Raw genomic sequence first — 13,530 nt, 5'->3', positions numbered from 1 at the left:
GGACACCGGTTCATAGCGCATAAACAACTTTTTTGTCATAATGAAATGCCTGACTCGCAGAGCCCTATAAAACGCGCCTCCCACTTCTAGACAGCTTTCAAAGTAATTAAACAAATTTAGCTGCGTCACTTGTATTTAAAAAAGTACAATAAATATTTGAAATGAATTCCAAAATGACGTGTTAATTTAGACAGCACTAATTTACACATAAAAAACTGACCCTCTGAAGCGGCTGTGGCTGGAAGCTTCACACCTCCTGCTATATGTGTGTATGTGAGTGTTTTGTGCGTCAGCATCTATTTGTCCACACTTTTTTTAGTGATGCAGTGGAAGAAAAGCCTGCAGTCTCTTAATACACATGTGCAGTAAAGCTGTCCATTAGAAGGTGCTGGTAGATTGCATTCAATTTGACGCACAAAAGAACAGCATACATTTCCTGTCTGCTGTCTGCCCTTCTGTTTTCTCCTTTCTCTTTGTTAAATTTCATTTCCTATTTCTCGCACAAATCGCGAAGACTTTATCCAGGTCCTCCTATCCTATGGTCCGTGGGTGTGAGTCACATCATTATCAGTGAGAGGGTGCTGAGAGACGTTCAATGTCACCTTCTCTGGTCTGCAGAGCCTGTTCTCCACTTTGGCGTTTGAGGGGGACAATTGCCTTTAATTGCTTCACTTCAGCGCTGGACTGCATAAGGCACTTAAAAGACAGAGAACTTGGTTGCCACTTAATCAGTGAAATGCAAGGATTCTTGTTATACACACAAACCCACTCCACTGGCTGGAATACACAACTGAGGCTGTGGACAGGATGGGGGTCCTCAGTGGGCGACTGAGAATACAGCTACAGTAAATGAAGGTGAATCACTTGCTTGTAACGGTTGAGGCAGTGTGCACAGAAATCACTGGCTCTGATGTTGAAATAGATGGCAGAGTCCATCTCATTGATTTCCACGTTCTGCTTATAGAGTTGCCCTGAGCTCAGAGTCTTCTAGATGCATGCTAATGACAGCTCGAGGGGCATTAATTATTAATACAACACCAGTATGTGTTTATTGAATTTGCCTTTGTGCACACCATGTGAAGCTCAGCCATGTGAGCTGACATAATACGCATTTCAAGACGTGTCAGAACCAGCAAAGCTTTGTTTGTCAGACTAAAGCTTAGACAACATATTTAATTCATGTTAATACCAAATACTAAGACGTAGTTGTTCATCGGCTTATATTAGACTTGTTATTGGATTCTAGTCTTTCACCGATGGATAGAGCAGATAAAAGATTTTCGAAAAGTGTTACATGCACATATTATTTTCGTGAAATATATTGTTCTTGTATTTTGTGTTAGACCTCAGTAACACAGGCTTAGAAATCACTTAACCTCTGGTTGCTGCTAGTTGCAAAGAGGTTGCTGCACCAAACAAACCTGTGATTGCTTTGGTTGCTTGCAGACTGCAGTGGTCACACATAGTTTGCACGAACTAGCGAGTGTTTACTTTTCTGCAAACACTCGCCGTTTACCCTCTGAGTTGTAGTGAAATTTGAAAAATTTAGTAAACCAGGAACAGAGGATGTTCACCTTGAGATTAAATGCTGTGTGTTATAGATGCAACCAACTTATTTCAAATTGCACAACTTTAACTTTGAAGGCAGACCGTTTCAGTTTTCTGGTTTTCACAATTTCACTACCAGTTGGCGAGCAGACAAGCGATTGCAGACAAGTCCAGCTTCCATGCAAACTGCTGTCGACCATGGCAACCAAAGCAATCACAAGGAGCTTTTCCATACAGCACCTTATCTTTATCACCAATGAAAAAAATAGCTTTATAACTATTTCACAATTTACTATTACCTTAGTTATAGTAATAGGTAAACATAACCTCTCTTTACTTTCACTTCCTCTACTTTGCAAAAATGTCTTAAATTGGATAAATGTATTATTGTTTTAAGTTGTGTCTCAGTTTGGGTTGATTTTCAGGACTTGTTATTGGTTTTACACATTTTAAGGTTAAGACAAGTTATTAGCTTAGGGTGGTTTAGGTTTAGGTTAAGGTTATCTTTAGACCAGTAGATATATTTAGTTCTAGTTCTGCACACTGAATGACTGTATGGGATCATGGATCATTATGGGGTCAGTTTAACCAAGCAAGCAATTCCTGATGCTGTGTTGCTATTATTATGCTGTTTCACTAAAATTTCTTTTGTAAAACACTGATTAAAAGAAATGTAAAAATGTACGTGGGTGTGGATGTGTGGGGGTGTCAGAGGGTTTGGTTTTTTTCAGCAAACACTAAATATTTTATCCTATTTTCATCAAACGTCACAAAAATTTCATTTGCCTTATGTCTGGATTGAAGGAATTTCCATGATGTAAAAGGAATTTCCATCTTACATCATTTGTCCTGATTACAGCTGCAGCTTGACTGTGGCTTTAATCGCACTGACAGCCTCCTTGTTTACAGTAAATTCTCGTATATGGCATTTGACTGTGTGTGTATGAACGTCACAATGTCTGAAATAGTTTCCGCCTACTTCCCTGGTTTTCAGAGTTGTGCATTTGTGTGTGCATGCACTTGTCTCCAAATGTAGGCACAGGAATGCGTGTCAGGAGTGCTCATTAAAACTCAATGCCGATTGCCGCTGTACGACTGCCACACAGTTCACCACGTCTTGCCAGGAAATCAAGGGGGCGAATACACGCAGCTCTACCTCCTTGACTGCCAGCAGACCATAAAAAAAGGCCATAAAAACAGCCACTGTAGTTAATTTAGTCCTGTCATGTTCATAGCGACTGTAGAGTATTTTAAACAGCGGAAACACAAAAGCTTTTAATCTCAGTTTTGTCATTCAGTGCTGATTCATGGAATCTGCTAATGACATCTTTCTTTTTTTTTCTTGACTGTCCTATGTCACCCCCTTTTATCCCCTTTTGTTCTTTCCTCCACCTCCCCACTTTCTTCTTTTCTGCCTCCACCTGTCCTTTGATAGGCGAGCACCTGCGCATCTGTCCTCAGGGTTACACCTGCTGTACCAGTAACGTGGAGGACAAACTGGCCTCGCAGAGCCGCACCGAAGTGGAGAACGTAATCAAAGATGCCGGGCGCTCCTTACAGATCTCGCTTACTGGACAGTACAAAATCTTTGATGGTGAGCTTTTTGTATTTATGATGCAGAATACATGTCTGTGTATTTTGTTTGTTTGGTTTTTTTTTTCATTTTAAACATTCACTGACGCAACAGACAAACTGACAAAAAGCAAAGGAGATCAATGATAGTTTATCTCAAAGTCTACAAAGTTTACAAAGATCTGCTGTCATGGTACAAAAGGAGCAATTTGCAGTTAACTTTAATTAAAACTTTGTTTCCCTTTTGCTTTGATATCAGTAAAACAAAGCATGATTTAATGCAAAGAGTCAGAACCACAAAAAATGAACAAAGTCATTTAAACCTTTGGTGGCTCAGTGGTTTAAAATGCTTCGTAGAAACTGACTGAGCCCAAACAAAGGATAAAGACAAACACATTTCATAGTGATTTGATAGTGTTCTACACTATTTAATGTGTGAAAAATGTTACTTTTTGTACAGCATTCAAATGGTTCAATCAGTTGGAAATCATTAAGTAAAGTGTTATATCATGTTAACTGTTGAACACTCTTGTATACCCCATCAACAGACTAAAATTAAGATACACTACAGTGTAAAACAGCTGAGCCATCCTTCATTTCTTTATATTTTCTTTTCAAGGAGCCATACTTTCTTTTCATTTTTTGAATAACAGTTCTCCAGACTATCTGAAGGCTTTTCAATGTTTTTCTTTTGGCATTCGCTCATTTTCAGTCTCGCCTTTGTACGTGATAATCATTATCGAAGTAATGGCTTTTTTGTTTGTTTCTTAAGCCACTTAACACTGACCTTTGAATCATTCAGGCATTCAAGGACTTTACTTGCACCCTGTCATAAAAACACGTAATTTATTGCCATTTCTTTTGTATATAATATTTTTGCACCAACAGGGTGAATCCTAGAGCGCTGAAAAATGTATCTCAGCATTGTCCTTAAAAATAAATTGGGAAAAAATTAAAGACCTGACCTGAGAGATACCTGGTCCTTCAGTTGATCCAGTCCTGCCCAGACTTCAACATTATTGAGACATTGTGGGATCATCTTCAGAGAGAAAAGAGTAAAAGCTGCCAATATACAAAGAAAAGCTTTGAATGTCCTTCAAAAAGTCTGGAGAACTAGTCCTGAAGACTACTTAAAGAAATTATAAGAACTTGTGCCCAAGAGAGTTCAAACCGAGTTGGAGAACAAAGGTGATTAACCCAATATATTGACTTTCAAATGCATTAAATTCATACAGTCTCTGTATTTCCATTTATATTTGCACATTTTGATAACTCACTGCACCTAGAGGTTTGGAAAGTACTATATAAGATTATTATTATAGTCTCAATCACTAAATCTGCTCTACACCTTGAAAAATGATACAATAAGATCATAATAATATAAAATGTATGAGATCTTAAATACAATGTTATAAGTCTGAGGGATGGGAAGAGAGAGACATTAAATGAGTACATTGGTACACCAAGGCAATTATTTGTGTGTAATGACTTGCTCCAGTTAATAGAAGGGTGTCTCTGTGCTCCACTTCTTCCCCTTGGCCAGACTGTGACAATGGATCTGTCAGCCGAGGCTCTGAGCTTGGCTAGTTAGCCTGACCTTTTCAGATCACAGTGATTAGTGGCTGAGAGACTTTTGTTTACTCTTTTTCTATTGCTCTGTGTCCTTCGTTCTCATGGACCCTCCTTTTCGCTCACGGCGCCGTTGCTGTGAGCCACCCCGCTCCAAAGCAAAAGTACACAAGCACACAAAAAGCAATCCAAGACCTACAAAATTCTCTCCATTTTAGCTCGTCATCCTACAGTTCTTGAACTTTCCCATTCTTCGGGGAGACACTTCATTTAGCACAGCAGAGCCAGTAAACAACACGGTCTACAGACGCACACATTTAAGCAGCACTCAGCTACAGTCTCTAAACATTGTAATGATTTGCATCCAAAAAATTCTAAGATAAACACACACAGACGCACACATCCCGAACATGGTTGGTTGTGTTCTGTCACAATGAGGTCATTTTTGGAGCTTGTTTTGTGTTTGTGTATGCTTGCCAGACATGCTGTTATAAATGTTTGATAGCTGCTGTTGCTTGAGACAGTAAATTAATTAGACTGCTCTTTTTTTGTTGATCACAAATGTAAAAACATTTGTACAGCCTCTGTTCCCCACCCACCGGACTCCTTTCAGTTTTGTTTTTCTCTGCCTGTTTTTCGTGTTCCCTTATTTTACCCCAGTGAGCATCATATGGCGATGCAGAGCTGACAGAGGGAGAGGTATATGTGTGTTGGGACCTCGAGACCTGAAAACCATCTGCTAAAGGCCGTCTTCTCAAAGAGAGCTGAACGATAGACTGGGGTTAATTGGACCATAATGTGTCACACTTGCAACCACATGACCAGCAGTTTGGCAGGATAAAACAATTTTTTCCTAAAGACATCCTGTTGTTAGCCTTCGCTGTTGTAAAGTGGAAAATAAGACACGTTACTTCTATTTCAGACTACGGTTAAACCGCTACTGTTACATTGTCTTGTGCATTGGAGTGTTTTAAAAGTGGGGTGTCTGGATCAAGAGTCCTAAACATGAAGTATTTTTGCAAAGTTAAGGGAGATATGGTCAAACAGATGAGGAGAAGTAGATTTTAGCCATGTTGAGAGGAGCATTATTTGTTCAGTGACTTGACACGGTACCATGCTTCCAGTCTCTCCACATCTGGCTCTGTTTAGCAGGGTGTGGGCTAGCTTGCACCATGTGGCTAAATGTAGGGTGTTACTCTTCCAGCCCAGAGAAGTTAGGCCTTTTTAGATTCAGGAACTCTGGAAGAAGCACCAACCAAGCCGCAGATTAGAGGACTGCCATATTCACATCAGCTGACTCCGGGTTTGAGAGACTGTACACTGCATATATGCAACTATATGTTTAGATGTGTATGTTTACAGGTTTGTGATTTATTCTGTGTCACTATGATTGGCTGTAAGGGATTTTTTTTATGTAGCATTAAACGAGTAACCAGTGTTGGGGGAAATAAAGTCAAACAAATACTTGTCAGTGAGGATAGAAATGAGGGCAGAAATGAAGCAATTTGAGGGATAAAAGAGAGAGAAGGAATGCAAAGGCAGAGTGTGTGTGTGTGTGCGTGTGTGTGTTTGGAGGGGGGGGACCAGAAAGAGACAGCAAGATGGGATTACATATGAAAGTGAGAGGGAGAAGGTCAAGAAGAACAAAGAGAGTGATGGCACCAAAGGGAGCTGTGTGTTAGATGGCAGCCAGGTGTGTTTAACAGATGGAAACCTTAAACCTGGCAGGCACTGTTTGGCCTAATAGTGTCATCAGTGACATCTGGATAATTGTGTGCACACACTGTGCATGTGCATGTGTGTGTGTTGTGTTATTGGCTGTATATCTCAAACATACAGCTTAATGCAGGAGTGTACTTTTACTGTATACGAAACTTGTTGGTACAGTGTGAGACACACCCTGCCCCTACAACATTCTCTATACAATTGCAAAATCCCTATCATGATCCTGCTGCTTTGCAGACTAGAGCTACTCTAAGACTTGGCTTGTCTGGACCATGACCTAAGGAGTGTTTCTTTTTTCTTTCTTGCCAAAACTAATAGAACTCCCATAGATCCTTCTATTTAATTTTCACGGTCATCTGATGAATTGTTATCTTATACCACTGTCATATGAGTTGATAGCTTAAGCATGTGTTTAAAGTAGTAAAGGGTGTATTTTCAAACCTATGAATGTGGATAAACTGGCCATGTGTATGAGGTATATAAAAGGTGTTGTCACGGCTGGGGCAGCAGTCGTGTTGTGGAATGAAAAGGACCCAAAATGCAGGCAGCTGACTGATGAAGAGTGTGACGTTTATTTACAAGTGGCAGTGGCAGAAACAGACAACGAAGCATGAGAAATACTAACGGAAACCTAAACTGGGAAAAACTAAAGAGCAAACTTGAAATCCTAAGCAAACGGGTTGAAAGGCAGAGAGACGCAGACCAACGAATAGGACACCAAGAAACACAGCGAAACGCAGACGAACGCAGACGAGCCGACAACGAACACAGACCGACACCCACTAAATATACACACACAAGGTAATCGGGTAATCACACACAAGAGGGAAGAACAGCTGATCCTAATACACATGATGACTGGAGGACACAAGCTGAACACAATGACAACAGACAGAGACCTTCAGAATAAAACAGGAAATCTAGAACACGAACCGGACACAAGGGGGGAGGACACAGAATACCAAAATCAGAATAACTAGAACAGAGGAAAATAATCATAAAACACAAAACACTGGGTCAACGACCCAGCACCATGACAGGTGTAGAATAAAGCAGAATAAAGAATGTCAGGTTAAATGTGGTTTATAATCTCAAACACTTTGAGTGGTCAGTATGACTAAGAAAGTTCTATATAAACCCAAGTACGTGACAAACTAGGGTGCTTTTGGACCACAACCTCATTTACTTTCTTTTACTAGCTCAGGAGGTAGCAGGTCATTTACAAATCAGAAGGCTGGTGGTTTGATTCTTAGCTATTCCAGTCTGCATGCCAAATATTCCTGGGCAAGATAGATAAATGCAAGATACTAACCTCAAGTTGCTCTCTGATGCATCCATTGGAATATGAATGTGTGTGAATGTTAGATAGAAAAGTTCAGCACAGAAAAAAGTGCTTGTGTGAATGAGTAGTAAAAAAGGCAAGTTCTATGAAGTGCTTTGAGTGCTCAGGTAGAGTAGAAAGGTCAGACAGGCCTAGAGACCTGCTGGTGATCCCCTGGCAACGTAGGAAAAAATGTGCGTTCCCCATCCGGTTGGAGAATATAAGATACAAACTTGTCTGCAAAAACTCATCATTTATTTTCTGAGCTGTGGTGAAACTTGAAAAAGTGCGACACAAAATCAAAATTGAGAACATTTGCCTTCCCATGCAAACTAGTAACAACCGGGGTAACCTGTTAGCAATGTCAAGGGGATTTTCGATGCAGCACCACATACCTCTTTGAGATCAGTTTCACATTAGCTACTACCAGCAACCTCCAGGAACCACTCACAACCTGTCAGGGACCAGTGGTTCCCCAAAGCATGTTCATTCATCTAATCACAAAATCCCTGAATTGTACACTTAAGTTGCAATGTTTTTGTTATTTAGCTAAGAGAGTCAATTCACTTCCACCTTGTACTGAACCACAAAACCTTCTAATTTCCTGCTTTTAGGGTCACCTCTGATGATGTCATGAGAGACAAGGACATCTACTCCCATTGTGGTCCATAATCGGTTCATTTTATCCGCATGCAAATCATGTCAGTGGAGACCTGGAGTAGGCTGGCCTAATTATGCCAAACACATTACTCACCAGGAGCGATGACGCCTAGGAATGATAAAATTTAAAAAAAGGGACAAAAGTGAGAAAGGGAGAGAGGAATGTGCGAGGAAGGATGGTCTTGAGGAATGCAGTGGAAAGTAAATTAAGGGAATAAAAGAGAACAAAATGATAATGAGGATAAGCAACGGTATGGACTTTTGGTGGAAACAACCAAGGGAGAGAGGGGAAAAAAAAGTCTGAAAAAGAGAACCAGCTGGATAAGGAAGAAACAGCTTTGGGTAAATGGTGCATAATGCCAGCCAGGGAAATTTAGAGGGGAGACAGAGAGAAAGTGGAGTAAAGGCTTTTGCAGAGGGCCTGTTGATAAACGACATGCATTATGTGATGTGTCGGCTTGTTTAATATAAGAGGCTTTTTAACGGCATCTAAATTCTGACTAAGGGGCTTGCAGTGTTCCTGGAGCACAATGTGTGTGATAAGTGTTGTTATTGATGGAGAGCCAGTCTGATTCATAAACAGTCTAATGGCTCCCAGACTATCATTTGTGCATTCACTGCGCCCAAGATAGCAGTTGTTTGTTTATGCATGTTTTATTTATTTATTTATTATTATTGGTAGTAGTATACGTAGGAGAAGGGAAGTAAAAGCACCAGAGTGCATCACTCAGGTGTGTCTTGCTGGTTATTTGGATATTTTTTAGCTAGCAGGCTATCACAGAACCATATATCTGTTTTTCATTTAGATTCATTTAGTGGAAATTAGGCTATCGGCCAAGGGAAACACATTTTTAGTCTTTTTTCCTCTATAATTTGAAAATAATGTTATCATGTAGAAACACTGTCAGTTGGAGGTCAGGATAGAAGAAAAACCTGGAGCAACTGTATCATTGCACCAGTATTTAATACCCCAGGAAACCATTTGAATGCTCAGCCATCAACCAACAAAAATCAAAAGCATGACCAATCGATTTATATTTTAATGTAGAGCGCATCAGCAGTAGAAACAGACTCAAATATTCCAGTATTAAAATATGTGTTCAGCGATAGCAGATGTACTGAATGTCCTCTGCTTTCTCATTTTATTTTTTTTATTCTATCTCTGCCACCTGATTTCCTCCCTCCTTCTCTCTTGGCATATGCTTCGTGGTTTGCTCCCCGTCTCTCTCTTCTCTGCCAAAGAACCATCAGCTAATGTGATTTTTTCAGCACTTGTCAAACGGACAAACAGAATCAAGGCTGTCAAATAAGAGCGAAATATACAATTGCTGCCTTGACAGCACCGTTTTCTTCTTTTACTACCTTTTCATTCCTTCACTGATCTGTCCGATCGGCCCCTGTCAGTACGTGGTGCTCTGCCAAAACACAGCTCATCCTTCACATCCTTGCGTTTGCTATTTACGACCATATACTAGCTATATGGGAGTGAGTGGATAAGCTGCTGTAAGTACAGTATGCACAAATTAAAGTAGATGAGAATTGGAATTCACTTCTACTTTAATTATTTTTCCATTTTGTTTCGATTATAATGTTATTCTGTTGTAAACAATTCTGGGATTGGAAATATTTGCAGTGTTCAAGCATGGTCATAAGGGCTTTGAAACATTTTCTGCACATGCCAGGAACTGTTACCTTCCAATTAGAGGAAACAAACGCTTAAGTTTTACTGGAGACTAGAGAGAGAGGAGGTGATAATAGGCACACTGCAAAAGAATTTGCACTTTTAAAATGAGCCTAATCACGAACCAATTTGTAATTTTGTTTTTGTTTGTTTTTGTTTTGCTTTTTTCATTCAGTGATATGGTTTCCATGAGATCCAATTTTATTAGACTGTGGTAAATGTTCCCAGGCCCGTTAAGCCCATCGTATGAGTGACATAATCCTCAGTCAGTTAATACCCTGATGTGAGAAAACCATTTGAGATCAGTCCAAGCTCTAAGAAAGAGTGATTGGCAGCTGGGGTAACATCACTGGTACCTTTCTCTGAATCTTCTGTCAGTGACACAACTTGAGTAGTAGGGAGAGGATTAAAGCCAGACAGACGGTCACGTGAAGAGGGCACATGGAAGGTGAGGCTACTTGTCTGGTTTAAAGGACTGTATTAAATCATGAAAGAATACAGGGGGCTGTAGAATAACTGAGCGCAGACATACGAGGTGTTAAAGCGTGTGTGTGTGCGCACGCGTGTATGTAATTTAATGAGGTTTCAAAGCATCCAAATAAGAGAAAGTAGGAATAGACTTAAAATAAGCTTCTGACATGTCAAGGTGGCCTAGATGTGAAGCTCAGAGTGATTACAAATGAAATCATTAACTTCCCACTCAGCGCAGGAAGAAAGTCATTAAGACACGCATGCTTCGCTTAGCTCGCGCGTGCGTGTTAGAGAGTTAGAGAGATGAAAGAACAAAAGCAAGAATGTGACGGGTGTAGAGTGTCGCTTTGGTGATGTTAGCGATTTTCTTGATCTGCTGTCACATTAAAGAAAGTTATAGCTGTTAATTATGAAGAAATGCATTAAGTGTGCTTGGTGTTTGCAGCAGACACAATATTATCATGACATCAAGTCGCGAAACGCCACAATCAGTAGTAAGTATGAGCTTCATACTTGAGGTTTTTGAGCTGTAATATGGTTGTTGTTAAACTTGATGTGCACCACGTGGTGTATTTGTGGCTAGACCCACTCTGTTGGCCATGAAGTATTATGTATTGCTTATAGTTATGTACACAGACAGTTTCCTGAGGCTGAGAAACTCCTTTTCATGTATGTATTGACCTGTCAATCAAATTAGAGTTTGAGTTTATATACCAGGTTGGCTTGTTAGGTTCCCAGCAGATAAATGTTTATTTCTTGCCCGATAAATGTGTAAGTCTTGACAGCAACAGTTATTTTTTAAATAGATTAGGATATTTCTTCTGACTGGCTGCCTCTTGCAAATAGGGCTGCTGTGTTCTCACAGACAGAGCTGTGTGCCTGAGAAGACTGCATTAAGGATATCATACACATCGTACGCCAAACACTGTCAGAAACTTGGTGTTTAAAGCGGTCTGAAGGCTTCTGGCTTATAGGGATTACTTGTAAATTTGCTGAACTCATTATTTGAGTCTTTGTCCATTTTTAACATGAGCATTCACCATATATGTATAGCTTTACTGTAAACACATCTAATACCGTGCAGCTGTTTCTGCTGTTATTCGTCCAGTCTGTCCCCTCCACACCCGGTGTGCTGGGATATAGGCAATTAAGCATCCTTTCCCATCAATCTTTCCCCCAGAGAGCAGACACCGGGGGAGAAAGCGTAGAGGTTAAGCTTTGAGGGATGGCGGAGGATTGTGGGTGAGCGTAAAAGAAAGGGCGTATATAGAGAGGGAAGTCATATGACTCCCTATGTCATGGAGATGCAAACTGATGAAGAATGAGAAAGGTCATTTTCACACACAATAGCCCAAGCGAGCGAGCGTGCAAACACACATGCACAGAGGGTTTGTGTCATACTAATGATGGCTATTACTCACTTGAGTTAAAGGGCAGAGGAGAACTGTACAACACTGTACCATTTACCGAGATCTGCCCTCCACGTGTGAGCACTTAAAACATGCCCCAAGCAAAAAACTGTAAACAGAAATGCAGATTGTGCATTGAATGGCGAAAACAACTTCTCCTCAGCAGCTGAACAACATCCTTTGCTATTCTGCTGAAACCCATTTCATTTAGCCAGACTTATTTACAGTGTGGCTGACAGTACACAGCAGGAATAATTTCTAATAGAGATTAAAAGTAAATCTGCACCTGTCAGAGCAGCTTCCCTTCTGTCTGTCTGACTGCTGCTGTGTATTCTGGATTATGTGTGTGTGTTCGTGCGGGGGCTGTGATCCTTCACTGTGTACATATGAATGCGCTGTCACTTGGAAGTTGCTTTCTCTGTGTGCTGATTCGATTTATATATATATAAGAATGTGAGTTCTCCTATCATGCATGTAGCTCTGCTGGTATGTGGAGTCTGGTCCAGTGCTGTGTTTGCAGATAGTTTGAGTGACAGAAGGCTGGGGAACTGGGGAGCGATGTGTCATGCAGCTGCTGTGTAATAAATACTGGATATACAGCTGCTACATTTCAGAAGCATTTATCTCGCCAAACATTACAATATAAGAAGTGATTTGCATCACAAAGATGGCATTCGATGTGTTGACATTTTCTCTGTGCTATGAAGTCTGTAGTTATAATTAGAAGTTCGCTAGCAATGTCTTCTGTAACTTGCTGAAGCAGTTTGCACCAACCTTTTTAGCCTTTAATCATCACAGTGTTTTACTCAACCCCCCATTTATCTTAAGTATTATATATTACAAAGTTTAACCTGGCCTACCATTGTTGTCATCAGGGAGTAAGCCCTCAAATTAGATAATTACTTGACTTGCTTGCTTTCTGCCAGTTTTAAGAAATCATCATCAGGGTTTGAGCATGAAGTATACTATAAATAATCTGACCTGCCATTATTCTGGGTTTGAAGCAAGGGGCAACTTCTGGAGCTTAAAAAAGAAGCCAAGGCAGATGTGGCGAAAACTGTAGTGCCTCTGGGACTAGCTGATGAGTTAGCGTTAGATCCTTACATCCACATGAGGTAATTTCTGGCTTGGAAAAAAAAATGGCAGAGACCAAAAACACTAATGTTGAAGCTTCAAAACGTGCAGTCCAAAACCACATTTTACTCTGTCTTTCATTGCCAGGAGGCAATTAAATGTGGCAGAGAACAAGAATGTGATAATGCCTCTATTGCGTCAGGGAATGGCATTTTAGAAACCAAAACAAAGTAGAAAATCAGCTTGATTTAAACAGAAAAATATCCCGGCACGTTCCCAAGATTAAACCACCACCCAAAATAGGAAAATCAAAACTGGAAAAGTATAAGCCTCAGAGTGTTTGCGAGAAGAATGAAAGACAAAAAAAGGGTTTAAAAATGAGCAAATCTCTCACACTTTTATTTCTTTTACCAGAAAGCAGCAAAGACCAGCAGCTATGGAGCAAAGTCAGCTAGGGTTTATTAATGACTGGGAAGGCAGAACAGAGATACAGTATCCAA

The 13,530-nt window shown here is 40.3% G+C and overlaps 1 protein-coding gene across 1 annotated transcript in view; it reads left to right on the top strand.

Moving 5' to 3' along the window:
* gpc1b (glypican 1b) overlaps nt 1-13,530 on the top strand; it is a 61,955-nt gene that overhangs the window by 33,454 nt on the left and 14,971 nt on the right. Inside the window, exon 2 of the mRNA XM_084911332.1 lies at nt 2,984-3,142. Coding sequence (XP_084767458.1) covers nt 2,984-3,142 — 159 coding nt within the window. The remainder of the gene's footprint in view (nt 1-2,983; nt 3,143-13,530) is intronic.

This window comes from Perissodus microlepis, chromosome 18 (assembly GCF_051167445.1).
Source record: "Perissodus microlepis isolate ML-2025 ecotype Zambia chromosome 18, ASM5116744v1, whole genome shotgun sequence".
In the NCBI taxonomy this organism is placed as follows: domain Eukaryota; kingdom Metazoa; phylum Chordata; class Actinopteri; order Cichliformes; family Cichlidae; genus Perissodus; species Perissodus microlepis.
Note: the sequence above shows the minus strand (reverse complement) of the source record. Positions and strands in the feature narration are given on the sequence as shown.